Here is a 27,353-nt window from a genome sequence, read left to right as displayed (position 1 = left end):
GCTTTGGATCATAGAGAAAGGACAACGTTATGTAAGGTAACTGGGAAGGTGCTCCATGAAACCCCTAAAGGTAGGAAAGGCAACTCAGAGCCCTGCTGTTGTCCAAGCATCACCACCAAAAAATCACTGCTCAAAAATGCAGCAGATGGAAGGGAACTTTTCTTTCCTTGAGTGAAGATAACAGAAGAGAGGTGAATAGTTTTGCAAGTACGCTGTAGGTACTTAAAGCAGAGCTGTAATGGAAAACTAAAAAGCTCCAAGAGGAATTGTTTGTGCTGACCTGGAAGATAGAGGAAAGGAAAACAGTTTTAAAACTATCTGGAGCAGCATGCTTTTATATATATATATATATATACTTAATAAGCATGAAATATATATATATAAAAAATAATAGAAGAAACCTCCTAATGGCATTTGGCAGCTCCTTAAACAGGGCTGACATGTGCAACGCTGGAAGCATTGTCTGTTTCTCACAAGAGCAGACTTTAAAACCAGGAGGATAAATGCTGCACTTACAGAAGCACATTTCCCCAAGCTGACAGAACTTGTTCAGTGCGACAGCAACAAAGCCTCATTCTTCATCTGCTCACATGTCCACATCCGACGGCCTATGCTCCGACCCCGGCTGCATCAAGCACGACAACAGCCTGTGCTCGGGCAGCAGCGAGCTGCCGTCGGTGGGGAGCTGCAGGCACCTCTTTTATCTTTGATCCTAACCCTGAAAGAACGGAGAAACAGCTCCTCTCCTGCAGTGCCATGAAAACAGGATCAGCATTGACTGACTCTGGTTCGGAACATAAAAATAAGTTATCAAGAGGACATGATTTGGCCACATTCCACGTAAGGCTGTGCTGCACAGAACATCAGGCATCTACAGGGAGCTTGCACTTAAGGTGGTTCCTCCCCTCTCCCCAGCTATCATTAAAAAGATGACAGTGTTAGCCCAGAACAGTAAGTCACCGAGAGGATAAAAATATAGCAAAGATTCCTTTACCTCCATGAAAAGGAAAATGCAACAAGCACCAAAGTTGCTGATTCTCTCATTCTTTAAAGAAGCAACACTGGAAACCAGCATTGTAAATTTATTACTTAAAAAAAAAAGCTCCAGTATTACACTGTTGTTTTATTTCCCTCCTGTGAACAGAGCAGAACGTGCAACACACTAACACACTTGTACCCACAACAGTGAGGAGACATCGCCGAGGGCAATTCCTAATTAACATTAGGAAGCTCCGGCTGCATCCCATCCCACAGCCCGCTGGGATTTTGGGAGAGGGGGTTTTCTGAGTTTGAGTCTCAGATATCACCACCTTTCAGTAAAGCTCAGTCCCATGGCAAGGAAGAAGCATACAAACCGTGGGTGTATTTGACTGTGAAAGAAACTTTGCCTGCAGTGATTTTAGGAAAAGGTTTTCCTGAAATAGGTAAAACAAATGCTCTATTCAATCCCACTAGAAAGCCCCCTGTAAGTAATTCCAGGTAAATACCCATTAAGCAATGTAAAAGGAGAGTTAAGCACTGAGCAGGAATTCCTGCATTACATGCTGAGCACCATTTATCACCCTAGCCAACAGGCAACTAGTGAGAACCTCTTACTCTAAGACACTTTTCCCATTAGCTAATTAAATTAACCTCTAAATTTAGTAGCTCATACTTGCTCTTAAACTGACCTGTTTCACCTCGGCAGTTGCTGGGGTGGGGGAAACACATCACATTATTATATACAGTCAGTCCTTCTGTGAGCAGACACCGAGCCCCAGCAGCAGCAAGCCCGTCTAGAAAGGCGCCTTTGCTCCAGAATACAACCGCTCACTGCTTGCCAGGAACCACATCAGAGTAATCTTTTAATACTCCAACCAAGTGGTCATTGTGAGTCTTAAACCGGCGTTTCTTCTGAGAAGCAGGTTTCTTCCTCCTCTGAATGGGAGCCTGCAAGAAGAAACAAACAGGAGTCAGAAGATCTGTGACATCTGACCTGACGTGTAACGCGGTGCTGGTCACTACTGCAGTGAAAGATGAGCCCCGACAGAACCGGGGCTGGGCAGGGAAGGGGAAGTGCTAGCTCCTGGAGAAGCAACAGCATCCAATTCCAATCCAGGCAGGGAGGTGACCCTGGGGATGGAGCAGAGCCACGGTATCGCAGGCACAGTAGTAAAGCTGGCATTTTTAAGTGCAGGTTCCAAACCGTCCCATGCAGCTACAGAAGCAGGTACATGCCCCATAGTCCTATCCACAATCCCATCAGGATTTCAAAGCTTTTTAGCAGAAAAGTTAACCCCCCCCCACCTTCCTCCCAAAATACTACTACTCTTAATGTATTGTACATCTTCAAGCAGAAGCTTCCACTGTGGAGCTCATGGGGATTCCTGGCATTCGCCCTCTTTTGATACTGCTTGGATTAATTACACACGCTCTAACGAGTCACAGAAGCACTGACTGCTGGCTGCAGCGCTTGGTTTTTCCAGTTTTTAAAACTGGTCACACTTCCCCAAGCTCCACAAAGCCGTCCATAGGCTCACCAACACATTTTGGAATTAACGCTGCGGGGTCAGGAAAGGGGGGTTTCTTAGGAAGATCGATAATTTGTATCTCTTACTATTTTCTTTGGTCCGGTTTCTTGCATGGAAGAAATACCCTGTCGTTTCAGATACTCTTCTATCTTCTCCTCATCCATAGAATCCACAGGAATGCTCCTCCACAGCTTCTGGAATTCTGAAACGACAAACCCTGGTTTTATATCCCAGTGAGCAAACCCTGGGCAAAGACCCCACATGAAGGGAAGGAGAGAGACTTGATTTCAAACACTGAAACATTCTGGCAGTCAGTCTGTCACCGCCAGCAGGCACTCACTCAGCATAGCCTTTACCCGCTCCAAATGCTGATGCACTGCCAAAACCACCCAAAACCCGAAAAGATGAAACTCCAACCAACAAAACAACAACAAAACACCCTCAAGCTAAACTGCTCTCTCGAATCAGTAGCAGCCGGAGGCAACCTGTGCTTTCCATGTTTATTTGCTACTGGAGTCTCTTTTAGCCTGGAATCTCTAGAGCTGTGTAGGCTGGGAATGAGTTTCACAGTTCCTGATGAAGGGCAATCACTAACCATAAACGGCAACTTCGTTTACAAATCTTCAGCTGCCACTGACTTGGGAGACTTGCCATCCCATCGTCTAATTTACTGAAGGTTCAAGACATTTACTTCAGTGGCTCTGAGCTCGTTTATCACTGCAATATGATCCATACCGTGCTGTACAGATAATGAAGTACTAAAATTCCTCTGGTGCTAAAAAGAAGAGAGACACCTTAAAAACCACAGCAGCAAGAAAATAGACAGAGACAGTAAGTCTTAATTAGAGCAGCTGCCATCTGCCTGCACACTTTGTGCCTCACGTAAAGTTTCACAGAGCCTCTGGAATGCCTTCTCCAGGCAGCGGCTGGTACGGTCCTACCTCCCTTCATTCCCCAGGCAGGGAGTTAAGATACATCCTGTCAGCAGGTCTGGCTAACAAACTATAAATAAAACACGAGGCACACATAGCAATGCAAGACTAAATTTTTCCTTTTATTTCCAGACAAATTTAGTATACAGTTGTCAAAACAAGCACAACCTCTGCATGCTTAAGGATCTGTCCTGTGTAGCAGGGGATGAGATGCTCCAGTGCCGGTTTGCCACGGATACCCCGGCTCTGGGCACACTGCAACCAAATGGGAGTGTACAAAATGAACTCAGTTCCTGCACTTGGAACAATTCCCTACCTAAGGCACCTTGTTTTTCTATGCAAATACATGCTTTGAGTCTCAGGTGTTTCTCTTCTTCCTGTTGCCAACAGCAAGAGGCTGTCCCAGCTTTCCAGGAAACAAAAGAAAGGAATTTCAGCGGTAAAGAGTGACAGTGTTCATTTTCGGTAATGCAGTGGTTTTGAAGAGAACCAAAACCTGTCAAAACACCACTTTTGGTTACAAGGGAGATAGCTCACAGCCTGTTTCTCCCAGAGGCTATCCAGCACCCTGGGATCAGCGTGCACATCCCTTAATGCAAGGACTGACACTGCAGTCAAGACACTCTCCATCTGCTCATCCATTTTGAGGGGGATTTCAGGCTTTCAGCATAGCTGGCGGTGCCTGCTATCACAGATCATCCCTCACCTCATCCTGCTGCAGCAGGTGGAGAAAGTTTGTCCTCTTATTTATAGTATCCTGCTACGAACACAGATGATGTGTCTTCTCATTAGAGTTCAGGATATATGGACAAATATGCCCTGGTGCAAAAAAAAAGGAAAGCTGAGGATGGGTGCTTAAGGTTAAACTGGTCTACATTCTTCTGGGGAACAGAAGTGAAAAATTAAACACTAGAAAATAAATGGTCAGCTCTTCAGGGATCAGCATGCACAGAAGTGCAGATCACAGTTAATATCTAACTACAGCGTTCCGCATTTCTTGTAGTGCCACGGTTATAACATCACTCCAACTTCACATCCACCTTTTAAACTCGGCCAAGAAGTACAAATGGAACAGGCACCAAGATCCAAAACTGCAGAGCTAAAATGGACTTTACATACAGATAATTTAATCCACAAATTGGCCCCACCAGAGTCACTGTATCATATTCTGCAACTCCATTTAAAAACTCCTCCATAAATCAGGCTGCTTTCAGCACTACTGCTCTGATTGCAGTAATTGCAAAAGAATCTTCTTCCCATGCTGGAGCTCCATGTAGGGCTTTAAAACACTTCACTGCCCAGCAAAGAGGGAGTCACAACAACATGGAAACACTCTGTATTGAAGGACTGGTTTGGAACTAAAAGTACAGGATAAAGGTGGAGAAGCACAGGGAGCTGCCACCCTTCAGTGCATACGAGCTGTCTGCACTTAGGAGTGTCGTCTAAAAGGCAAGGGAGATCCATCCATCATCTCATCACAAAACTGACTTGGTGTAACACCAGACACGGGGCTAAATGCGAGGTCTGAAGAAAGAGAGCAGCTGGATGGTTGGCAGTGAACCATTTACATATTACCTGTCAGGTTTAACTCTCCAAGGACTGTGCCCCTATCAGCCAGGCAAAGCTTAGACCTTGGGAATACACTCTCTGAATTATTGTGACATCCTCTCTGAAATATGAGAACCTGTGGGAAAAGCCGGCAATAACTACAGCTCTCAAGAAACAACCCTCTACATTTGTAGCTGTGGTACTTCTGCACCTCAGAAAATACACCCTTGACCTGACATAGGGAAAGATTTTTCCCGACTTCCTTGAGAAGCATTGGAAATGCTGTCACCCTGGCCTTTGCTGTGTGTCTGAAGAGCAGACAACAGTGGCAGAAGGCAGCTCCTAGGGAAGGTTTCAATATACCGGATCCATTTTTCACATTTTTTTCTCTGTGGACAGGGCACAAGGAGCTCAGTGCTGGTGTGAGGAGTGGGAAGGGGATGGTTGGAGCAGGAAGCTCTCCCTGCACATGCTGGCCTGCTCCAGCCAGGCATGGAGAACCGGTTGGGATGCATGCACTCCTGTAGCCACTATGATTATAGAGCACATTCAATTTTCCTTCTCCATGTCCTGTTCACTGCTGCGTGATCTTCACACCATCACAGCACAGCCAAGGTGAGCGACTTCTCTCAGAGACACTAAATTATTTTTTACATCAGCCAGAATAAAAGTAAAATGGCTACAGGAGGGTAAAAAGACAGCAAAGCTTCACCTGACTGCAGCAGGCTGCAGTCGGGCAAGCTGACAATCTCTGCACGGCTTAGGCTGCTTTGACAAGACAGAGCCCAGAAAAAATCCCCAGGGGAGAAATTTCCCGAGAGTTTCTGGTCAAAGCCATGCAGGTGCTTTGAACCCTCATGGAGATTTGCATTTTCCACAGAGCTTTCAAGTCCTGTTTCCAATGCAGATCTTCCCAAAAAGAGGCAGAAAGCTGTGATCCCAGTACTGAGGCAACTGTCATGAACAAATCCTATACACAGTATCTTGCAATCTGATCACTAAAACATTTTAACTCAGAAACTGGACAGAATCAACACTACTCACAGGCTGCTTCCTTGCTCCTCCAGAGAGCTAAATTCTGGTCTTTTGCGCACTGAGAGGAGGAAATGAGACCAGGAGCTGGCTGAAAAGCCAGTTTAAATGTTTGCTGACATCTCCAGCAACATGAAGTCTGCGTGCAAAGACTCAAAACAATGAGCTCTGACCAGCAGGAACAAACACAGAGCTAAGCAGAGGGCAGCATAACAAAGATTTTGCAGGCACCTTCTCTCTCCGAAATACCCAAGGGCTAAGGATGCACAGTTACCTTGATTTTACAGCACGCCGAGGTGCCTCATAGATGAAAACAATTTGCACTGACATTCCCTGAGTGATTAAACTCTAACACACTTCCTTTCTATAAATGCTTACATTTGGGGAATGAAGTCATGGGTAAATGACTGCCTGGTGACTTTGGAGAGGCTTATCCAGCACTTCTGACTGCCTCACCTGCTCTTGCAGAAAGGTTGAGATGGTTGTGGAGATAAACTGATACATCACACAGGTAATAAAATCTGCCAGAGATTAAAAACAGCTTAAAAATCTTCAGTGAGCCAAGCCAAAAGCTGAGCAAAGAACAAAACCAGACAATAACAGTGTAGAAGGGAAGAAACAACAGTCCTATCAGTCCCAGGGAATGCAGTACTGGATTTATACCAGAAGGAAAAGGTGCCTGATGTTAAATCTGTGCTGTCCCTGGACCACCACAGCTGTAAATCAGGACTGATCCCAAGCAGTTTTTATAGATATCATTATAGTTACATTTAAGAGGCTTTGGCCATTCTCTAAAGCCCTACAAAGGTGCTTAGGAAGAATTTTAAAAACATGTAGAATTAAGTATCCGAATTTTTTAGCATTAAAATACTTCCTATAGTACATTCAGCTGGGAAAGATACCATCTCTAGCAGTTAAACAATCAAACTGGCCTTTCAGCATTCAGCACAGGGGTGAAAGCCTTGTTCACATGCAAAGTGCTTCGCCCCAGCACAAAAAGGCAGCGCTTGACTTGGCTGAAGCACCTGAAATCTGGCCCTGCTTTTATAAACATTTTCAGCTCCACACCACTGACAGTAGATTAATTAGGCAGGAAGTCCAGAAGGAACACATGCAATCTGAACCTTCCTTGGCTAATCACATAAAAGGAAGAACAAAAGCCGCTCCTGACTGCTAAAACCTTCTCCAGTACCCTTGAGATCACGATATATAAGCACCGCACCGCTCCGTTGCTGCGATACATTGGGATTTATTTTCACAGGGGGAGAAAGAAAAGCTTGTTCAGCCATCAAGGGCAGAGGCAGGCACTGCCAGAAAGCAGGTCCTCCCACTACTCCAGGCATCGAGCTCCAAATTGCCCTGGCAGCTCCTCTTTCCCTGCTGATGGAGCTCAGGCAGCAGTGGGAGAGGACACCCGACTTTCCAAGGATACCAATCCCAGCCAACACGTGTTCTGAACTGGGATGTCATACGGCAGCATCGTGCACCGAGGAGCACAGAGACCTTATTTCTGAGGATAAACATTAAACTAGAAACATATTTTGAACTGTCATCGGCTGCTAGATCAAAGAGTCTGCCAACACTTCAAGGCTTATTTTGCAGTCTTTTAAAAACTTCATTTTAACGTTGCCAGAGATAATGAGCTGCAATAGCATTGCTAAGGCAGAGACGTGTCAGAACTCATCCTGCACACAGACAATTCTGCCAGTGACCCCCTAAGAGACACCCTTCTGCTGCTCTGGAAAGAATCCTAAAGCAAAGCTGCCCGGGAAGGATGGATTTCCTTTGTCACAGGATAACATGGTTGGAAAAAGAACCTGCTCCAGCTGCAGTGAGTGAGTGAACATACTCAGGGATGTTTTCAGCACTGTGGCATATGCAGGTGGATCACAATATTCACAGAACAGAAAGTGTTCTTGCCCCCTCTCAGAACAAAGCATCAAAAGGAAAACTAAAACCAGCAGGAACAGAGCAACAACAAAACATCACTTCTGGCTCAGATGGGAAGCTGCTGCCACCTGCGGATAAAAGGAAGCAGAGCCACCTTGAACTACAAACACAGCACACTGGATCCCTTCAGGACACACTCTGCAGGCTTAAATGCCTTCCTTCAGCAGGAGGCAAGGCATATAAAACGGGGTTTTTTAACCTCTTCTTCCCTCTGATAGCAATAGCTTGCACTGCTTGCTCCTAAGCACACACGGGTGTGCCACAACATGTCTTGTGTAAGAAGAGCCCTGGATTTATCCTGGCTGCCTGATGCCTCTGTCTACATGTTAACAAAATGGGCTCTGTTATGAAATTTCACAGTTAATCCTGGAGTTATTACAAGCTAGTAACAACAGGGTAGAGACCTCCCTCTGATAACTCTTTTACTATGGTTCGGTTTCTGCTATCTGGAAAAAAACTGCACAAGAAAAAACATTAATTTAGCAACACAACTATGATACAATCAGTGGTTAAAACTTAAAAGCTCCATCTTAAAAGTTACTGCAACAGCACTGATTTCTAAATGCTTTGGCCATGTTCAGACCCCCAAAAGCTGTGGGCTGATGGACTGAAGAGGCACTACCTCAACAGAATACCAGGGTTCATGGTAAACTCCTAAACATTTGGAAATCAGAAATTCCCCAGTGAATCCATTCTGCATTTTGCATCTAGTTTCACTGCCACTATCAAGAAATGACAGAAATTATTGTTTAAAAAGAAATTCACTTCAACATTTTGAAATATTTTTTATATTTTTAAATGCTGTAGATGTCACCTCTACTTAATTACCTTTGTGAAAGCAAGCTGTTATTACTGAGATTACAAGTGTGTACTCTCAGTACATTACAAATAGTTAATGATACACATCTCCAGCTGCTAAATTCTATTGGAAATAAAGATTCTCTCGGAGGCAGGCAAAAAAAGAAAGAGCTTTATGCATTCTCCTGTGGTCCTGTAAGTAGAATAGTTCAAGTTTGTATCAAAACTATTTTTTTTACCATAATGTGATGCTGTGTGATGCAATGGCTTTATGTGTCACGTTACAAGAACAATACATTAACACTAGAAAGTGTTCAGTGTCATTGAGTCATTTAAAATAAGATCTTCTGACAGAGTTTGCCTCCCCCTTTCTGCACTTACAGGCACCTGATGTTGGCATTCATACACCACTAATGGAACACACCCTGATTTCTGTAGTTAGTTTCTGTGCATAAACAAGTATATAAAATGGCACCAGAGGATTTTACCACTATTTGTGACACAGAAAACACATTGAACTTGTGGAGTCCCAAATCCACTCCAGCCCTGGACAGCAGCACTGCCCCACATCTGTGCTCTCCTCCCAGTTGTAACAACCCCTTCTCAAGAATTTTGCTCACATCTCATCCCTCTGTCCTTTCTCCTTCTGTTCCATTTGTGGCTTCTTGCTGCATTCATCAATAAGAGGCACATGGTTAATAAACTGGAAAAAAACCCAACAAAAATCTTGCACCCAGAAACTATCCCTTTGGGTTTTTTTGGGTTCCCCTTAAGCAGCAAAATGTTAGATGCCATTTTAGTCACAGTGTGGTGGTTTTTAGTCTCTTCTGTACCATTAGTCTTGAAGACAACTGCTGGATTCCTGGTGCTATGTTCCAATGTATCCATCACAAAGCAGAGGACATGACCACTGGACTCACTTGCTGGTCTCGTTTGCCTCATGTTAATATAAGCATTCTCCTCACATCTGTACACACCTAATATTCTATTATCACCTTAAAAGACTGCTCTACCTGAAGACTGCTTATACACAGAGGTGCTTAAGATGAATTCAAATCAACTGTCATGGAAACCCACGTAAACCAACACCTACCTTCATCCACCGCAAAGTGACAGCTCTTGTCATTGTAGAAAAGAATTTTCTTCTTATCAGGGCGATTAACAAAGATGATCTGGTCCCCTAAAGCCTCAAAAACAAATGCAAAAGAACAACTCAAAATCACTTCATTTCCAAGCTGAAGGTCTCCCAACTCCAACAGACCCAGACCTTGTGCTACAAAAAGCAACAACAAACTGGAGAAACCACAAAGTAATCGGCCATGAAACAGATGAGTATGCTAATAAATCAAAGATGAGATACAGAGGACTGAGGTCAAGGTGTGAAAGCAGAACTAAATGACACCAGTCAGAATGTGGGAGATCAGGAGTCTTTTGTGAGAAAGAGCTCTGAGAGCTGCGTTGAGACATCAGGGCAAATCTGAATGTGAAGGGTGAAATACAGAAAAGGCCACATGTTAGATCTGCTGAAACAGCTTCCAAGTTATCAAAAGAACAGAAACAACTCATGAGAAAACTCTGTCTTAGTCTCTCTCTTCCGAGAAGTGAACCAGCTGAACTGCAGACATGTGCCCCTCACCTTTATGGCTTTTTGTGCATTGGGCAGCCCTTCCTCGATGTCTTCCAGAAGGATTCCTCCCAGTCCTCGCTGGTCATGCTTGTCCAAGAGCCTGAGCAGAGCCTTTTTGTCTTTCAAGTTGTACTTGGGTTTGAAAGCGTACTTCCCATCCACAACTTCTATTTTCGGATTGTTGACTAGAGCCTGTAACAGGGACAGAAATTTCAACCCTTGAAAAAGTGCAGACACTTATTACATTTTTTTCTGGTGTGCTTTTGAGCACACGAGCCTCATGTTACAGCTGCCAGGCTGGAGGTTTGAGTTTTAAAGGATTTTAAATCCTTGGATCCTAGATCCACCAGCCTAGGCATAATTCACCACAACACAGCACCTGTAACAGAGAAGGGTGCTGCAGGGTGTTTGTTCACATCTTCTCATCTGGCAAAAGTTCAGTGATAATTTTATATATGATTCTTGGGAGGAGCTCTTCCGTTCCATTTTGATATTCTGGTTCATTATGGAAGAAACCAGGAAATACCTTTTGAAAGACTTCAGCAACGTCAGGCTTCCCACACAACCAACACTGCCAGAGTGGAGGTTTCCATTCCCCAGAATATTAGTACTGGCAGCAAAGGAATGCTACAGTCTGTCTTAGCAGTTTCTTCAAGGAGGGATTACATATTTAGTAATTTAATAAATGTGTGTAATTCAGGTTTATCAGAATTCTTTATCTTTAACGAAAATCTGAACATGTGGTTTCTTTACCTCGCTCATTAACCATTGTTTCTGTTTGAGTCCAATATCTAAATGCTGCGTTTCATCCAGTATCTCTTCCAGGGTCAGTGGATGTGTATCACCGCGCTGGTGCCGAGTCTGGAAAAGCAAACAGGATTCATTACAGTTCTGTACTCACTTGATTCAGCAACTCAATTACCAAAAAGTAACTAAGATTGGCACCAAATTACACTTCATTTTGATCAATAGCTCACAAATCCCAAAACCTGACAGCGTCTTGAAATTCCTGCAAATAAACTCCATTATCTTGGTTGTAAAGCGATCTGGGATAATTGGGATCTCAGTTATGGAACAATATGCTGACAATTTAATTTACTGACAGCACTTTGAATTTAACAAGCAGTTTCTTGGAATTCTCACTCTTGCAGTAGAAGATTTTCAGAGGTTGAAATATTCAGCACTTTCCAGCTACCACAGGACAATAATTAAAGTATTTAAAACCAGTATTATTTTACACCAAAACACCATACCTTCATATAATTCACTATTTTAGCAAGGACTCCAAACTTGTAGCCAGAGCCTCCTGAAAGGGCTTTCAAGTTAAATGATCCATTGCTGTGATCTACAAAGAAAGAAAACAAACAGTTAAAGGATGCTTCGATACCTCCCTGTTGGCTCTAAGCTGCATCACACTCTCACTCTACTTCCAGCAGCTTTTGAAACAACAACTATGGACAGAAGCAGGAGTGGCAGAAACAGCCACCCTCAGGACTCTGTCCTTGTGCACATCTTGATCCCGACCCAAAGAGAGGACACAGCTCTGGAACAATTCGGAGAAGAACTCTGCAACTAAAAAGTTAAGAAAGCAGCAAGTGACTGCAGAGTTACTGCCATAAGAGAACACATTTGATTCAGTGGCTGAACATCCCATAATCATTTACACTACATTAAACCATGCTGAAATAATGCACTGCATTTGCTCCACCAATACCTTCCTGCTGCTGAGATGGAGGCAGAAAGCTTCCCTTCTTCCCAACAGGCACTCAGTGATTACACAGCACATAAAGGAAGGATGCGATTTTTTTAATTTATTGTTTACAGTAGCTCTAGTGGAGAATTTATTAAACAGACCCATGTAAATGCAAACCAATTCAGCCTGGTGTGTTGCACCACTGGAACAGCAACTCAGAATCCCCTCTGTTGTCAGCTCTGGTTGTCTTTTATCATGAGGTTTGCTATCGTGTTGTTTCAAAAATTCTTGCAAGGTTGTTAATGACCATTTCATTAATGTCAGCTCTTAGCACAGCACATTGAACACAAATATCCACAAATCACTATCACAAGCCACAGGCTCATTACCAGCACAATATTGCTCAAACCTAATGGCAACAGTTTTTTGGAATTTCAGCTACTCCAGAAAAAGAATCTCTTTGTCACCACGGGGATATTTTAATCCACTGTTGATTTGACAGGACAACAGCTATCTCAGGAGAGATATGGAGCTCCTATTATTTCGATGGAAAAATCAGTGAAGGGAGATGAAAGAACAGAATTGTGAAGCTGTTACATGACATCGTCTTAGAGGCTTTACACAGCACAACAATTCTAAAATTAACATAGAAGAATCACTGTAGAATCCAGCTACAGAGGAAGATTTTATTCCGGTTACTAAATTAAGATGGTAAAAGGAGGAAAACCAAAAGCCAGCTCCCCCTGAAAATAGGACCCTCAGGGATTTTCCCCTACAGGGCTCCCTTTTAACATCAAAAATTAATGTCTATATAGGACATTTTATAAATAAACAGAAAAAGCATAGATGTAATGAGGTCTGAAGTGACCAAAATAAATTCAGAGGTACAACAAACAGTTAAGACGATCTATCATGTTTTTGTTCTGTCAATTGAATCAGGAAGATTATCTTGTTTAATCTGCCTGGCTGCAGCCTGCTACAGTTCATGACAAGGGAATCTAACCACACGGCGAGGCTGGAAATCTGCAGATATTAACACTTCAAACGTCACGGTTTGATGGCTGATTCCAGCACAAAGCAGAGCGGGGTCGCGGCCAACGCGCGCTCCCAGCGCGCTCCTCTGCTAACGAGCTCATCGCATCCCAAAAAACAAGAACAGGGAGGGGTTTGCTTCTTATTCCAGACAGTAAGTAAGAGTCATATTTATGAATGATTTACTCCTGGGGTTGAGGGCTTGATGCAAATGAGCACAAAGGAAGTTGTCAGCAGCATCGTGCTCTGGCCAATGGAAGGAAAGCTCCATCTTAGCTGTGCCATAGGCTGCACTAAAAAAAGGGACCAGAACGGCGCTCTCTCAGCATCCTTTCACACGAGAGGTAGGTGTGTATCATTTTATAACATTCTCTGAGGTTTATCTTGATTGCTGAAAGAAAATATGCCTGTAAGCTGCGAACCTGTAAAAGCTTCTTGGAATCAGAATGATTTTTCTCTAGGCTGAGCAGGGTTTATCCCGCTGAACACGGAGGAGCTTGTCTTGCACGATCAGACAAGCACTTTCACCATCTGTGCACTAATGGAAAATTGATGACCACTCCATCTTACAGCAAAGCTAACACAACAAGCCAAGATTCAGTAAACAAAATGGATTTCGTCCTTACAGGGGAGGTGACTGGTTTCCTGCAGCCTCATGTTCCTTGTGATTGATTCTATATGTTTTCACAGAAATGACAGCAGAAGGGCTTTCCTTAGAACAAAGACAGCTCCAGCTGAAACGTGAGAAACGTTACCTCCCGGGGGTATTCCGTAAATTAGGCTGTCTCTAAGAGATCTGTGTGTGTGGAAGAGAAACCTGTTCTAGAAATGTGGTAGACACTGAGGTAGGGATAAAATCCCGCTGCATGCTGTTACCTTTGGAAATACTGGAGCAGCCATCAATACAACGCAAACAGACAGGTTAGAATGCACCTGAGGTTTGTAAATGCTTTTACCCCGAGATGTCTGCTCAGTGCTTTCTTAAACAGGACTTCCTCAGTGCTGCATTAAAAGGATTTTTTGCCAGTCATTTCCCTCTACACCATGAATATGATTTCAAATAAAGCTGTTCCTCTGCAGTGCCCAAAGATGCTAATGCTTTTAAATTAAAACCTAGTGCAGATATTAGAGGAACCAGTTCATTAAATATTTAACTCACTGCATTTTGGATACCTACAATTGCTGACTTGATTACAAATAAGACTGGCTGATGATACGAATCTGAACTGTGTCGTTACAAAATAAGTAAAACTGCAGGAAACCAGCCCATTTTTGACAGCTTTCAAGGACACTAACCTCATTAGCGCTGTTTTAATTCTGAACAGTCGGCAACAGCTGCTTCAGCCTTGTATTTTAATAATTACGGCAAAGAGTAGCTGATCTTTATCTGCCTTCCCTCATTCAAATCTAAGGAGATCATCATCATCCTCCTCAAGGGGCATGAACCACCTCCAGCACGGCATTAAATTCCACCTCCTGGCATAAAGACAAACATCTCTCCACTGTGCAAACCGCTGCCCCATTGGTGGCTGTGGAGGGGGAAGGGCCTGGCTGCCCTGAGGGAGCCTGTGGAGTGGGGAGGGGCTGGCTGTGGAGTGGGAAGGGACTGGCTGCCCTAATGGAGCCTGTGGAGTGGGAAGGGGCTGGCTGTGGAGTGGGAAGGCAATGGCTGCTGCACTGCGCTGTGCTGCCAGCACAGCTCCTGCCTGGCCATGCCGTGCCCAAGATGCTCCTCTCCTCTTGGGAACAGAGCTACTGCCTTGGCAGAGAGCTGTGCTGGCAAAGGGTGCAGGCTATGCAATGTAGACATGACAGGTTCCTCTAGTGGCCCCAGATTTTGATCACTTTTGAGCACTATAAATGAAAAAAACCTCCTCAAATTACTAAATTTTGCATCACAGAAACAGTCTATTTTTGTGTCTGGTGTTTACAGAGCGAGCAAAACTTACGCGTAACAGATTCTAACAAAACCCTCAGTCTTAGAAATCTGTTTACAAAGTTCAAAACAGAACTCCTTTCTTTCCCAAAGGTATCATCTTGCCATTTAAACTACAAAATTAAATCCTGCTTATGTTAATTACTCCTCAAAGGGGACTCCAAATCCTTTTATTCAGCTCCCTCCTCTCTCTTTCTCTCATGGATTTTAAAATAAATCTTCAAGCCACCCCTCCAAAAACCCTTATGACTTTTAGCCCCATAACAGGTTGGCTGAGTTTCCTTCCCACACCATGACCAAATCAAGCCACCCTCTTGAAGCCAGGACCTGACTCAAGCCAGGAGTATTTTTAGCTTGGATTTGTTCTGTAAACTTTTGTTTAGGGAAAAAAAAAACACCAACAGCTTAATTAATCCCATCCATCTCAGTCATACTTTGTATATTCAATTACTAATTTGTGTACTCAGTTACAGATTTAACAGAGGAAACAGTAAGTTACTGCAACTGCTCCAGTAAGTGTGTGTATGGAATGCTAATGCCAGGAAGCTTCCCAACAACAAACCTCTTGAGTTTCAATTTCAATCCATTAAAGACAGAAGGATAAAGAACAAAATGTGTAACAGTTGAACAATAAAAATAAGACATAGATCACAAGCTGGTTTGGCAGCATGATCCAGGTTTTCACTATATCCTTTTCTTTAATAATTTCAGAGAAGTAAGGACAGGTGCTCAGTCTGCTTTCAGTCAGCTGCTTTAGTAGACACCATCCACCACCATGTTCCACCTAAAAACTCCTTGCTCTTTCCTCAAGGATATATGGAGATCTGACTCGATCTCCTCCTCCCACATCCAGTTTTAAATTGCCTGAGGGATTCAAAGGTTATTACCATGTCCTACAGCCACAGCAGATAACCAGAAGTTACCGCAGCTCCTTGGACAATTTTTATTACATTAGACTACAGAGCAAAGGCAGATTTGCTGAAGCCAACTTCTTGCTTCATCCCCCCCCCACACCACAGAGCAGTCTCTTCCTCTGCTGGGTGCCAACAGACAGCACTGAGGGCCAGGGTTAGGCAGAGATGAAAACAAGAAATCAGAACTCCTCACAAAGGGTTGGGTTTCCCTTGTTATCCATGCCAATGACTATGGCACCACAAACAAGATTTCCAAACACTCTCAGTGCCATCTGGGCAGCCAAGTTTCTCTAGCACAAACTACTCAGCAGTGGAAGAGCAGGGGAATGAACAAGCCAGGAAATCTGCCCTCCTGAAGTCCAAAGGGTTTTGCAGGGTGAACAAGTCTGTGCTAACAGGCAATTCCAAAATAATAAGGCCTTTCACACCATGCCAGTGCCAGCCTCAAGACTGATGATGGACGGGTGGTTGAAACCACTGCACACACCTTGAAAATTTAGTTTGTAGGCTTTCTGTTTGTGCACATAATTGAAATAAAGAAGCAAAGCTCTCATTGCTGAATAACTTACACCACATGATGCCTGCATGAACCAGACACAGCCAAAATAAATGTTCCAGTCCTATCACAAACTTGCACATTTGGAGTTCGGTATTTTTGTGAGCAAATATGAGTATGCAAAAATACATGTTTATAGAAACTCTGAGCACATAGTCTGAACTTAAGTAGTTACAATTTGTGATGAAAATCACAGCATGTCCTTGACTGACAGAGTCCTCAACAGCTTTGTTTTTGTGTTTCAGCTCCCAAATCTGTGACAGTGAGCATACTCCGACAACTCTTCAAGAATGGCAACCCTCAACAGCACTCACTGGAATGAGACTACATCCATTTCCCAGTATCTGGGCTTCCAAGTGCAAAAAATTTACCCTTTCCATGACAACTGGAACACGGCCTGCTTTGTTATCCTGATCATATTCATCTTCACTGTAGTTTCTCTGGTGGTGTTGGCTTTCCTGTATGAACTGCTGGACTGTTGCTGCTGCGTGAAAAACAAAACTGTGAAAGACTTGGAGAATGAGCCCAATCCCGTCAGAGCAATGATGAACAGCTTCAGGAAGCGTGAAACAGAGGTGGTGTAGGAAGCACTGAGCACCTGCACTTGGAGAACTTGGTTTGACACCTCGAATGAAGCCTCTTGTACCTTACAAATGAGCAAGTCACGTGCTTTTTTTCTTTTGGACTTAAATATCCACGGTTGCAGTTCCATCTCTGGATGTGAACTGGAATAATTGGCAATGCCTTTCCAAGTGCTTAGCAGAAGGACAATCTATTGCAGTGTTACGGGGGAAAAAAAAGATTTTTGTTTTTAGATGAACTTTTGCTGTTTATATTGAGTGACTAGCATAGAGTTTTGTCTACCCGACCGAAAAAATGTTGCCTGACATGCATAAAACTGTGTTACTTAACTGAAGAAAACACTTATAAAAATGTGCAACAGTCTGATCACATTCAGTGCAAAGACAGCAGTGTTGACCCACTGAGTCAACCAGACAGGGTCAGGATAGACAGACAAGGGGTAAGAAAAAAGATGGGACAGAAGGGTTGAATGGCAAGGGACCCTTCAGGCAGGAGAGGATTGGGAGAATTCTAGCCTTTGGCAGCACTTTTTATTATGTGTTTCTTGCTTTTAGGAGAAAGGGTGGTGGGAGGAAAGCTAAGCCAACATGAAATGTACCCCTAAAATGGTCTTTTCTAATCCTCCTAAGGGTAGTTCAACCCTTTCTTCCCCCACTTCTCCAGTTCCAGAGAACTGTTCTCCCCTTATTTCATATTCAGCCTGGCCAACGATTTCTGGGTGTCGAGACCTGAGTAACCCATTACCTTCAGAATATCTGACCCTTTGCACAAAATCCTGCTGGAAATAAACAGGGACGCTTCTCTGACCCAAGGCCATTGCTTCCGTGGCAATTGCAACGCTACAGGGAGTTGGACATGCTGGATCTATCATCCCTATCCCAAACTTTCAAAGCTAAACTGGAACTGATGGAGTTCTTGCCAAGGAACACAGCCAGATGGGCCGCAGACCTCCCAGGCCGAAGAGGGGGATGTCACCCAGCCCACATGAAGCTTTCAGGTGCCAACATGTTTCACAAAGGAGGCCACACCAGGATCGGCCCTGTGCTAGAGAGGGCTGCTTCACTTTGCACAAGAGAATCTCACTTTACTTCATCTGCCTGCTGACACTTTACTTCATCTGCCTCCCAGAGTTCACACTCACCCCTTCCTCACATCCTGAACAGAGAACTCTCACACCTCTGGCTCACCAGGTTATGTGCCCTCTGTAGCTGTGTTGTGTCTCTGATTTTGAAAACCATTCAAGTTGTGCAGTTACAAATGACAACTGTAATAAGAGTGTCCAACAGCGCGGCCATCAGTTAATCCTGGCAAGTCCTTCACGCTCCTGAACCCACACAGAAATGTCCCAGAGCAAAGCTACGTGTGGGACAAGTTATTTAACTGTCTTAACCCCAGATAACATTCTTGTCATGAAGGAAACAAAACCCACAGCCATAAGTGAACTCACAGTCCATCCATGTCTGAAAAGCCTTTGTGCTATGGCCAGTACCTATAATGACTAGCACAGCTAGCCCAGTGATTCACCTGGAGAAGCAAACTCCCTCCTCCACTCACAAAACCACACAACCATTCATTTCAGATGCATTTCTTATAGTGCAGTTTGGCCAGGACCAGTCCCCCATGCAGAGAATGCTTCGAGCTCAAAATCAAAAGCACAACTAATGGCAGCTGATGCCCCAAGTACAAGATAACTTCGGACTCACGCCAAGACACACGATGAAGATAATGCCAGTGGTGATAACGATGACTCATTACCTTCTGCGGTATGCGACAGCATCAGCCTGCAAAGTCCTGCTCAAGAGGCCAGAGAAGCCATCGGGATGCACTGAGTTAATTCATGTCTCTTTCCTAAAAGCAAATGCTCTGGACACTTGCAGCATTCCCACAAAATGCCCACCGTGGCTGCACACAAGAGGGCAGTGTGCAACACGCCAGCCTCTGCTGCTCCAGCGATGCCTTCCTGAGAAGCACATGGAATGACAAATCTTGGGACTCATCCCAGCCTTTTTATTTCACAGGTCTATAAAGAGGAATGGGTGTGGGCACAAGGAACAGAGGACAAAGCTGTCCCCTTGCACAGCACTAGAGAAGACTCAGAATGATTCTTTTCCACAAAACAGCCCCTGAAGATTTTGGCTCTTGACTACTGTTGGCAGAGACCACTGAGACAAAGGTCTTAAGACAACGACTAAGACCATAGCCACAATTTACTATTGAGTAATAAAATGAAACAAACAGATTTGATCCACTTCGTTTATTTTCCAGTTCCTATTCTGAACTGAGTAAACTAGTTATGATTTTTTTCAAATAACTGTTGAAATAATGATTTGAAATAATGATAGTAATCCCTGTAGGAGCACTGGGAACCCTAGAGCCAGTCTTCACACAGAGGCCGGATTTAGCTGTGCAGTCATTTGAAGATTAGCATGGTCTCCAAACCTCTCCTCCCCCAAAAAGTGACAAGGGCAGGTTCTCTGAGTCACAGAATCGCAGAACCACAGAGCTAGGGAGGACCTGTGGGCACTACACACCCGGGAACTATCAGTGCCAACACACCAACACTGTGACTGCATTTATCACCTCCGTGGTCCCTGCACAACAAAACTAGGACTGACCACCTTAGGTTTTGTTTCTTTGGGGCAGTGGGACAGGGATTCCTCAACATCAGGTTTTTACTCCACCTCCCCAGACCTATCTCTGACACCCACATATCCTGACAGGCACCTGCCTATCTGGCAAGCCAAATAAAAAGCAGATTTTGAGGCAACAGATTTTGACTCTGCAGCATAAAAATGTTATAGAAACCCTGAAACCTTTCTGGTACTGCCAGGAAAACACCCAGCAGCATAAAAGACCAACCTTATGTCCTCAGAGCTGCACTGGGTCCCTGTTTGTGTAAGAGAATTACCTTACAGCCACAAAAGCACTTAAATAAACTCTCAGCCCACCAAAACCACAGAAACAAAATGAAACCTTCTTTATGTGCTCAAATCCTCCAGATCAGACTCACATTTGTACCCCCTGCCCTCTTCCTTACTCCCCATCCCTTCTTCCCAGCAAACCCCGCTCATGCCAGAGACACAGCTTAGGATATTCCACGTAGAATTTTGTTTTATTTGGAGAGTGTGAAAAGGGATGGATGGAAGCCTGGCCTCCCTTGATTTATTTTAGAATGTCTGGCTGATACTTTATTTGGTGCCCAAGAAGCTGCAGACACATACCCAAATTCCCTACTCTTCCCCTGGGACAGACAATGCCTCACTCCTCCCAAACCCCGTGACGTTTTTCTCTGTTGTTTTTAGCTCTATTGTTTCTTTTGGAGTTTAGGAGAGAGCCACGTGTGGTATTATTCAAAACACAAGCATGGACTGAGTTTGCACAACAGGGTATTTTGTGGTTTAGTAACTCCTGGCATTTGATCTGACCTTTAAAGTGCACTCAAGAACTGCCACTGCTTTCAGAGCAAATCCTCTCCCCGGTGCTGCACTTTCCACACACTCCTACTATTTTTGGTGCTGCGTTATTAACTGTTTATTTGATACTGAGAGACACATTATCAGTGCCACCATCCCAGGGAAACGCCACAACTCCTGAGTAAAAGAGGCAGAAACGTCTGGAGTCCCTGGTGCTCATGAGCAAAGCTTAGGTCCCAGCTAAAACAAGGACAAGTGCTAATTACAACCTGCAAGCCAGACAAGATGTACCTTGCAAATCCATCTCATGTATGGATACCCTTCAACTTACAGTTACCTAAATGTTTTAGGTGCTCTCTTGCCAGAAATAATCACAGAATCATGGAACGGTTTGGGCAGGAAGGGAGCCTAAAGATCATCCAGTTCCAACCCCCTGACATAGGGACATCTTCCACTAGACCAGGTTGCTCCGGGCCCTATCCAACATGGCAAACACGGAGAAAATTAATGACACCACTGCTACTGCCTATCTAGCAGGCACTGAAATCCACAAACCAAAGCACAGTTTCACGTGAACAATTTTGGCAGTAGCAATTCCTCTGACGGAGGAACAGCAAACAAGCCACAGGATGAGGCTTAACACATATGCACAGCAGGGAATGAGTTTTTCACATTATGCAAGTGACATTCTTAACAAAAGTGGTAATTTAAGAGAAAGAATGACAACAGCCACCAGCAAAACTCACAGATATAGCGTTATTCACATTAATAAACCATAGCTTAAAGGTAAGCGGTGCGAAACACCAAGCAGCTGCTGGACAGGGGACTTCCACCCACCTGTGCTTTGTTTTGAGCTGGAGGAGCCCCCTTGTTCTACCTTGGCTTTCTTCTTCTTGGAGGCGGAGGAGTCCGAAGAGAGCGCTGGGCGTTTCTCTACGGCCGGCGTGGAGAGGGCTCGCTTTTTGAACAGCTCCCGCTCCCTCAGCAAGCTGGGGTCCATGATTCTGCCACGGGGAAAAGGCGAGAAAAAGATGTTGGCGTCAATAAGGTATTTAGGAGCAGAAATATCTGTATCACAGAATATGCTGAGTTGGATGGGACCCACAGGGTCCCATCACTGAGTCCTACACTTAGCTGTAAAGGACACCCCAAGAATCCCACTCTGGGCCTGGAAGTGTTGTCCAAACGCTCCGTGAGCTGTGTCAGGATTGGTGCTGTGACCACATCCCTGGGGAGCAATTTATTTCTTGTTTGCTCCTCCTTTTCCCCAATATGGATCTAAGTAACAGGGTAAAGGTGCCAGTGCACCACCGGAACCCTAAAAAGTGTGAATGGGAATGCCGAACCAGCCCTCACGGTCGTACCAGGATACGAAAGCCGGGTACCAGCTTAACGAGGGACCTCACAGCCACCGGCAGGACGGAACAAAGTGGCAGCGCGGCGGGCGGGCAACCGGAAACCAGCGGCCGGAGGGTGCCGGTGCCTCACCGCCCCGCTCCCCGCGCACAGAGCGGGGAAGCCGCTCCCACGCCCCGCTCTCCGCTCCCGTCCCGGCGCCGATCCTGGTCCCTGCCCCCGTCCCCTCAGGACGCCCCCCGCGCGCGCCCGCTCACCCGCGCGCCGCCGCCGCCTAGCGAGCCATGCCGCTCCCGGCAGCCCCCGCGCGCCCCACCCCGGAAACGGCCCGGCCGTGGCCATGGCAACGCGCCCCGGGCCTGCCCGCCCTCAGCCCCGCCACACACAGAAACACACACACACACGGGGGTTATTTATTTAAATCTTTTTACTAACATGCCCTTTCACACAGTGAAGAAGTCCTAAAAGTGCTTCTTGAGGAAGAGAACAGGCAGCAGCAGGAATGGAGAGTAGAGCAGGGGCAATTAGAGCCTCTTAGAGGCAACAGTCTCTGCAGATAATGCTGCTGGCACTGGGAAAGAAGATTAAAAAAACACATCTTGATTTCCACATTCAACTGAAAATCCCTTTTTTGGTTTCTGTTTTGCATTTCTTGGTCTGGGTTTCATGTCCAGCTGTTGCTGCCGAGGTTCCAAACCATTCTGGCACCCGCCTCTTAGCAGGGGGATGAGAGTTCTGGAAGGAAACAAACGCACAAACATGGAAGGAAACGCACATTCACAGCCTGGCTCATTTGCACAGCTCTACTCCTCAAAGTCATGCTCAGCTGGAGCCATGAACAGTCCAAATTGTTCATGGAAGACTTATGCCTCACTTAAATGCAACACCTTATTCAAGTACCTAAGGGATTAAGAATTAAACTCTGAGAATCAAGGCTGAGAAGATTTGAACTCACAGTAATATCCAGCTTCAAGCTGAAGCAAGTGGTTTAACAAGTGGTGCTGGTCAGAGACATGAGCTCCCTTTTAAAGAAAAACTCTTAATGTCTGCACATACAACTTGTGTTCCTATCGACACCAGCGCAAAAATCTTAATGTGATCGGCACAGCCTCACAGAAGAACCCTGTACTTAAAAGGAAAAAAAAGGAACCAAATGTCCTCTGAAAATGGTGGAAGCACCTGCCAAGGGATAGCTGACAAAATGTACTGGGGGCAAAGTTTCCTGTAGCAGTCTATTGCTGTCCAAGTGGGATATTTGGACACAGCAAGGGCAATAAAAGCAACATGGCATCACTGCCTCAGGGATGTCCATGAGAGAAGTGGGCTGGCAAGCCATGCCAAGGTTTTAGGCACAGTCAGGAACGCAGAGAGAAGCTGGGAATTTGGTTTGTTGAAGATCCCCACCCCAACCACCGGGTCTGGGCTGTGCTCCTGCAGTCTCACCTTCGGCTGAGAGTCAGCAAACAGCTCCTCCTCCTCGGGATCGAGGGCAGCCTGGTTGGAGGAGGCTGGGGTGATGGGCTTCGAGGGGCCTGTTGCCCCCCTGCTCCCTGCCTGGCTGCCATCCACGCTCCCTGCAGTCTTCCCGTGGGACAGAGAGGAAGCAGAATGTTACTTGGGTCACAGTCCATCATCAACAAAGTTCCAACACCTCTGCTTAATGAGGGCACTGCCCGTTATTCTTTTCACCACAACAAAATTTGAGCAAGTGAAGTTCACACGTTTCAAACGCACGGCAACTGGAAATAAGTGCTGTATTTTCAAATGTGTTTTTACAGCTAAGGTGTCAGTTAAAAACAGCACAGTGGGCACAAGAGAGATTAACTCACGTTTTCTGTACCATCCTGCTGGTCATAGGTTGCAGCAGTCATGCTGAGACTTTTGATCAGCTACACATTCCCGTGTTACCAAAATCCTCACTAATGGCACGTTTACCACGTGCTTTATTAGAGGAAGAACATCTGCTTACCGAAGCCAAAGGCACCACATGCAGATGGGGTTTCTCTGCTCCTTCCTTGGATGCTGGATTGATCCAATTACCCTGTAAAAGCAGCAGCAAAGTCAGCCCGTTCAAATCCAAGAACATCCATTAAGAGATTTAAAATTGCTTGCTACAGAGAATTATTAGAACCAGGATATCTTCTGAAGGAGAAGTAAATAAAGACTGCTTGGATTAGCTTTTGGATTTTCAGTCTATTCCTTTGGATTATATTAATTTGATTACTAATAGCATGTCATTCCCATTATTAGCTCCAGGAGCTAACAGTAGCAGGAAGAAGTGTGATCAGAGCTCAGGCAGTCGGACTGTCAGGAGGTCAGCTGCAGGAAAAAGGTGGCTCTGACACAGATACTGTAGAAACAAAACAGCACTCAGTGAAACAAGAAAATCAATTTGGCAAAATGGCAATGCTTGAAAAATTGCTTGAGCCAGTGTTTAAGAAATCAGACCAAAGCCCTGTAAGGAACAGACATGAAATCCCACCACAGGCAGCAGGATTTGGAGTATGGGATTTCTTTTTACTACTCCCACCAGGTGCCACTCAGTGCAGCGTGTCCTTTGTACAAGGTGCTGAACTGGGACTTGGGGTCACAGAGGCCAGCAGATGGCTCAGACTATCCTGGATTTTCTCAAACATCAACAAAGAGCTCCTTATTTCCCAAGATTTGTCCCTCAGGAGACACTTGTTATCAGGCTGTGCCCAGCAGTTTCAAGCAATACAGAAACCCAGAGACTGAGACATTCCTAGCTGGGATTGCCTCTGGCTTTTTCATCCTCTTAACCTTCCTGCTTCCTGCACAGTAGGAGAATCTCTTTTCCCACATCAGCTTGGTTATTTGGTACCAATGCACAGAAGCAAAGCAAGGGCACAACCCAGATTTGGTTGTTATGAAGGATCCAGCGTGTCCAAGTTTTCATACTGGGAAGAATTCATAATGCGTGCAACAAATCACAGCTAAGCTGCACAGGTCTGACCTCTTCCTAGGTCAATACTGATTCAAAAAGAATCCTCAGCTTCTGCTCTGAGCATGCCTCTGAAAAGGAGGACACGGTTCTACTCAAAACTGAGGGAAAGATGGATTGGGAAGATGAGACACTAAGCACTGCTGGAAACACCAACAACGTCCTGTTAGTCTGTTCCTACAAAGAAAACATTATTTTACAGAACAGTTTTATAACCTTCTTTTACTAACCTGTGCTTTATTCCACAAGGCACCTCCCCTGCTTGCTTGATCGGCTCCTGTTTTTTCCTGCTGCACTTCAGGCCACACCAACCTTCTTTTGATGCCTAAGCCATCCTTAGATTTATTTCTATGCTCTTTCTCCAAGAGTACAATCATCATCTTGATCAGATACAGATCAATATTTGCAGGAGTAAGTTTTCTAATTTCTTGAATTTTGGTAGTGTCTTGGAAAAAATATAAAGACAATATTAATTGTTTAAGCTTCTTGTCCATTATTCAGTTTTCTTATCTTGTAAAATACATTCGTTGCACCTCATTAAAGCATAGGATGCATTAAGGCATAGAAAAGATAAGAAGATAAAAATGTATGGGTTTGACTCATAAGATCATGTGATAAATTCCCAGTGTGTTTTCTGAGGATGCCAGTACTTACAGGAATACCTTTGTCAGGCTGATGTTTTTTCCCAAAAACATTTGAGTAAATACAGATGCAAGAGGGATGTCTCAATCTTCTCCATACCATCGAGTCAAAGGATTTGTAAAGGGCTGCCCCATTGTTATGGATTGTGATCAGAGTTATTTTACAGCTCAGCCTTGAAAGGAAAGCAGTGACCCTGGCATTGCCCCAGCCTTCCAGGACTGCTGGGTTCTACCAGGCGTGAGAAGCTTCAGGTACGGTCAGCGATGCTCACCTGAGTTAATGGGAGGATTGCGGATAACATCCGTAAGGACCTGCTGAACTCCAGGAGTCAAACCTGCTCGCTCCAGGCTCACAGTATAGCCAGCTGCCAGGGCCTGGGACAGGTGAGTGCCAACCACAGCAAGGGGCAGAGATCTGCACTCACTTATGGCCGCCTGGGGAAACAAAGGCAGAAGGGATTCACATGGCGGAAGTGCCATTCCCAAAAAACAATCCAGAGACACCGGCACACAGCAGCACAACAAAGCTCCCCAAAACACTGCGTGATTGCCAATAGTTATCTCATTTCTTTTCCAGCTTCTCAAGTGTGTTTCTGTCTCAAAACTACTACTTCACAGCTTGAGTGCAACACCTCACCTTGAACTCAGTCGAGATGAAGGAGCTGTGGTGCACCTGACCTTCCATGGGCCCACTTAATACAGAACATCCATGCAGAACATGGATAAGAGCACCAAAACAAATTCCCCTTCATTTTCACATGTTGGGTGAATTCTGCTCTTAGAACAGTTGCCTTGAAGAAAAGCGTCTCAAACTTGATTGACCCAAACTTGTTTTTCTCAAGGACAGATTTCCAGCTGGAATCTTGTACTCTTCAAAAAAGCACATTTCAAGTTTCTACTCATTTCTCCACAAGGAATACATACACTGTGCATATCATCAGGATTAGTGGATACAGAGCATCAAGTTGTCCATTAATAATTGTACAACTATTTCTTGTTAATTCATCCTTAGGTACACTTTTAACTTGGGGACCACCTGACCCATACTCTTGGGAAGGGCAAAGCAAAAGCCAAAGCAACTTGAGTTTCTTACTGTGGAATTAAAAACTCACTGTATCCCACCTCAGTTTTCCATACCACTACTTCATAGAGTTAAGGAAGAGGATCTGCCATTTCCTAGGAAAGGTACTGCCTCAGAGTTTTAAAGCAACCCATCCCAGCACTGTGCAGAGCATTTAAGAGAACTTGCACATCCCCCTCCTCTAGACAAAGCATCTCTGCTGTCAGTTTTCAGCAAATCAAAAGCCTCCACAGGCCAAGAGCTCACCAGAGAGTAATTTTTCTCCTGGAACAGGATATATGTGACCTCCTCTGAGCGAGAAAGGGCTCTAGCACACTTCCAGGGAGATGCTTCTTTCTGAACCTTAGATGCAGATGTGGGTAATGTGTCGGTCTAAGTGAGATAAAGCAGAATTAAATGAATTATATCCCGGTGACAACCGGTGATTCACCCTCCCATTATCTGAAGTTATCGGAAGAAGTAATATTAACAGAATCATTCATCTGTCTGGAGGTTGGTTTTGACCACAAATCCATGTTCTTAAAGAAAGTAAAGAAGAGAGGGAAAACAAAAGCAAGGAGGGAATCCAGATGGACACCCACATGTACCCATCTTACTAAAACCAGGCATGGCATTGTCCAAGGAACTTGGAAAAGAAAACCAGACAGAAAAAAGTGCCCAGGCCAACACATCATCTTATGTATTCCTCATTCCATGTGAAACTATTCCATCAAAACAAACTGTGGCACTCAGTCTGCATGGGAAACTCCTCCATTTGAGCTTAAACTCTCTCAACACAGACTCCTTGAAA

The 27,353-nt window shown here is 44.7% G+C and overlaps 3 protein-coding genes across 4 annotated transcripts in view; 1 reads left to right on the top strand and 2 right to left on the bottom strand.

Annotated features, from left to right (window-relative positions):
* Positions 1-1,066: 1,066 nt before the first annotated feature.
* On the bottom strand, positions 1,067-22,191 carry GTF2E2 (general transcription factor IIE subunit 2). Of its 2 annotated transcripts, none has more exons than XM_069012450.1 (8): positions 22,137-22,191; positions 21,361-21,527; positions 11,651-11,742; positions 11,151-11,258; positions 10,407-10,589; positions 9,864-9,957; positions 2,597-2,712; positions 1,067-1,929 (listed from the first exon to the last, which is right to left on the bottom strand). In XM_069012450.1, exons 2-8 carry the CDS (start codon positions 21,521-21,523, stop codon positions 1,810-1,812), a joined length of 876 nt encoding a protein of 291 aa, XP_068868551.1. In that variant the 5' UTR covers positions 21,524-21,527; positions 22,137-22,191; the 3' UTR covers positions 1,067-1,809. The 2 variants fall into 2 exon arrangements, with proteins under 2 accessions (XP_068868551.1, XP_068868552.1); XM_069012451.1 differs by lacking the exon at positions 22,137-22,191 and adding an exon at positions 21,888-21,991.
* SMIM18 (small integral membrane protein 18) lies at positions 16,626-17,112 on the top strand. Its single transcript, XM_069012058.1, has one exon. The coding sequence runs from the start codon at positions 16,819-16,821 to the stop codon at positions 17,110-17,112; it is 294 nt and encodes a 97-aa protein (XP_068868159.1). The 5' UTR covers positions 16,626-16,818.
* Positions 22,192-22,288: 97 nt separating the features above from the next.
* The window catches only part of WRN (WRN RecQ like helicase), a 29,868-nt gene continuing 24,803 nt past the window's right edge, over positions 22,289-27,353 (bottom strand). The window contains 7 exon segments of the mRNA XM_069012448.1: positions 22,289-22,545; positions 22,548-22,614; positions 23,323-23,460; positions 23,849-23,920; positions 25,072-25,286; positions 25,755-25,917; positions 26,810-26,935. Of these exon segments, the coding sequence (XP_068868549.1) occupies positions 22,310-22,545; positions 22,548-22,614; positions 23,323-23,460; positions 23,849-23,920; positions 25,072-25,286; positions 25,755-25,917; positions 26,810-26,935 (1,017 nt within the window). The 3' untranslated portion in view covers positions 22,289-22,309.

This window comes from Aphelocoma coerulescens, chromosome 4 (assembly GCF_041296385.1).
Source record: "Aphelocoma coerulescens isolate FSJ_1873_10779 chromosome 4, UR_Acoe_1.0, whole genome shotgun sequence".
Classification (NCBI taxonomy): Eukaryota; Metazoa; Chordata; class Aves; order Passeriformes; family Corvidae; genus Aphelocoma; species Aphelocoma coerulescens.
This window is presented reverse-complemented; position numbering and strand designations above follow the sequence as displayed.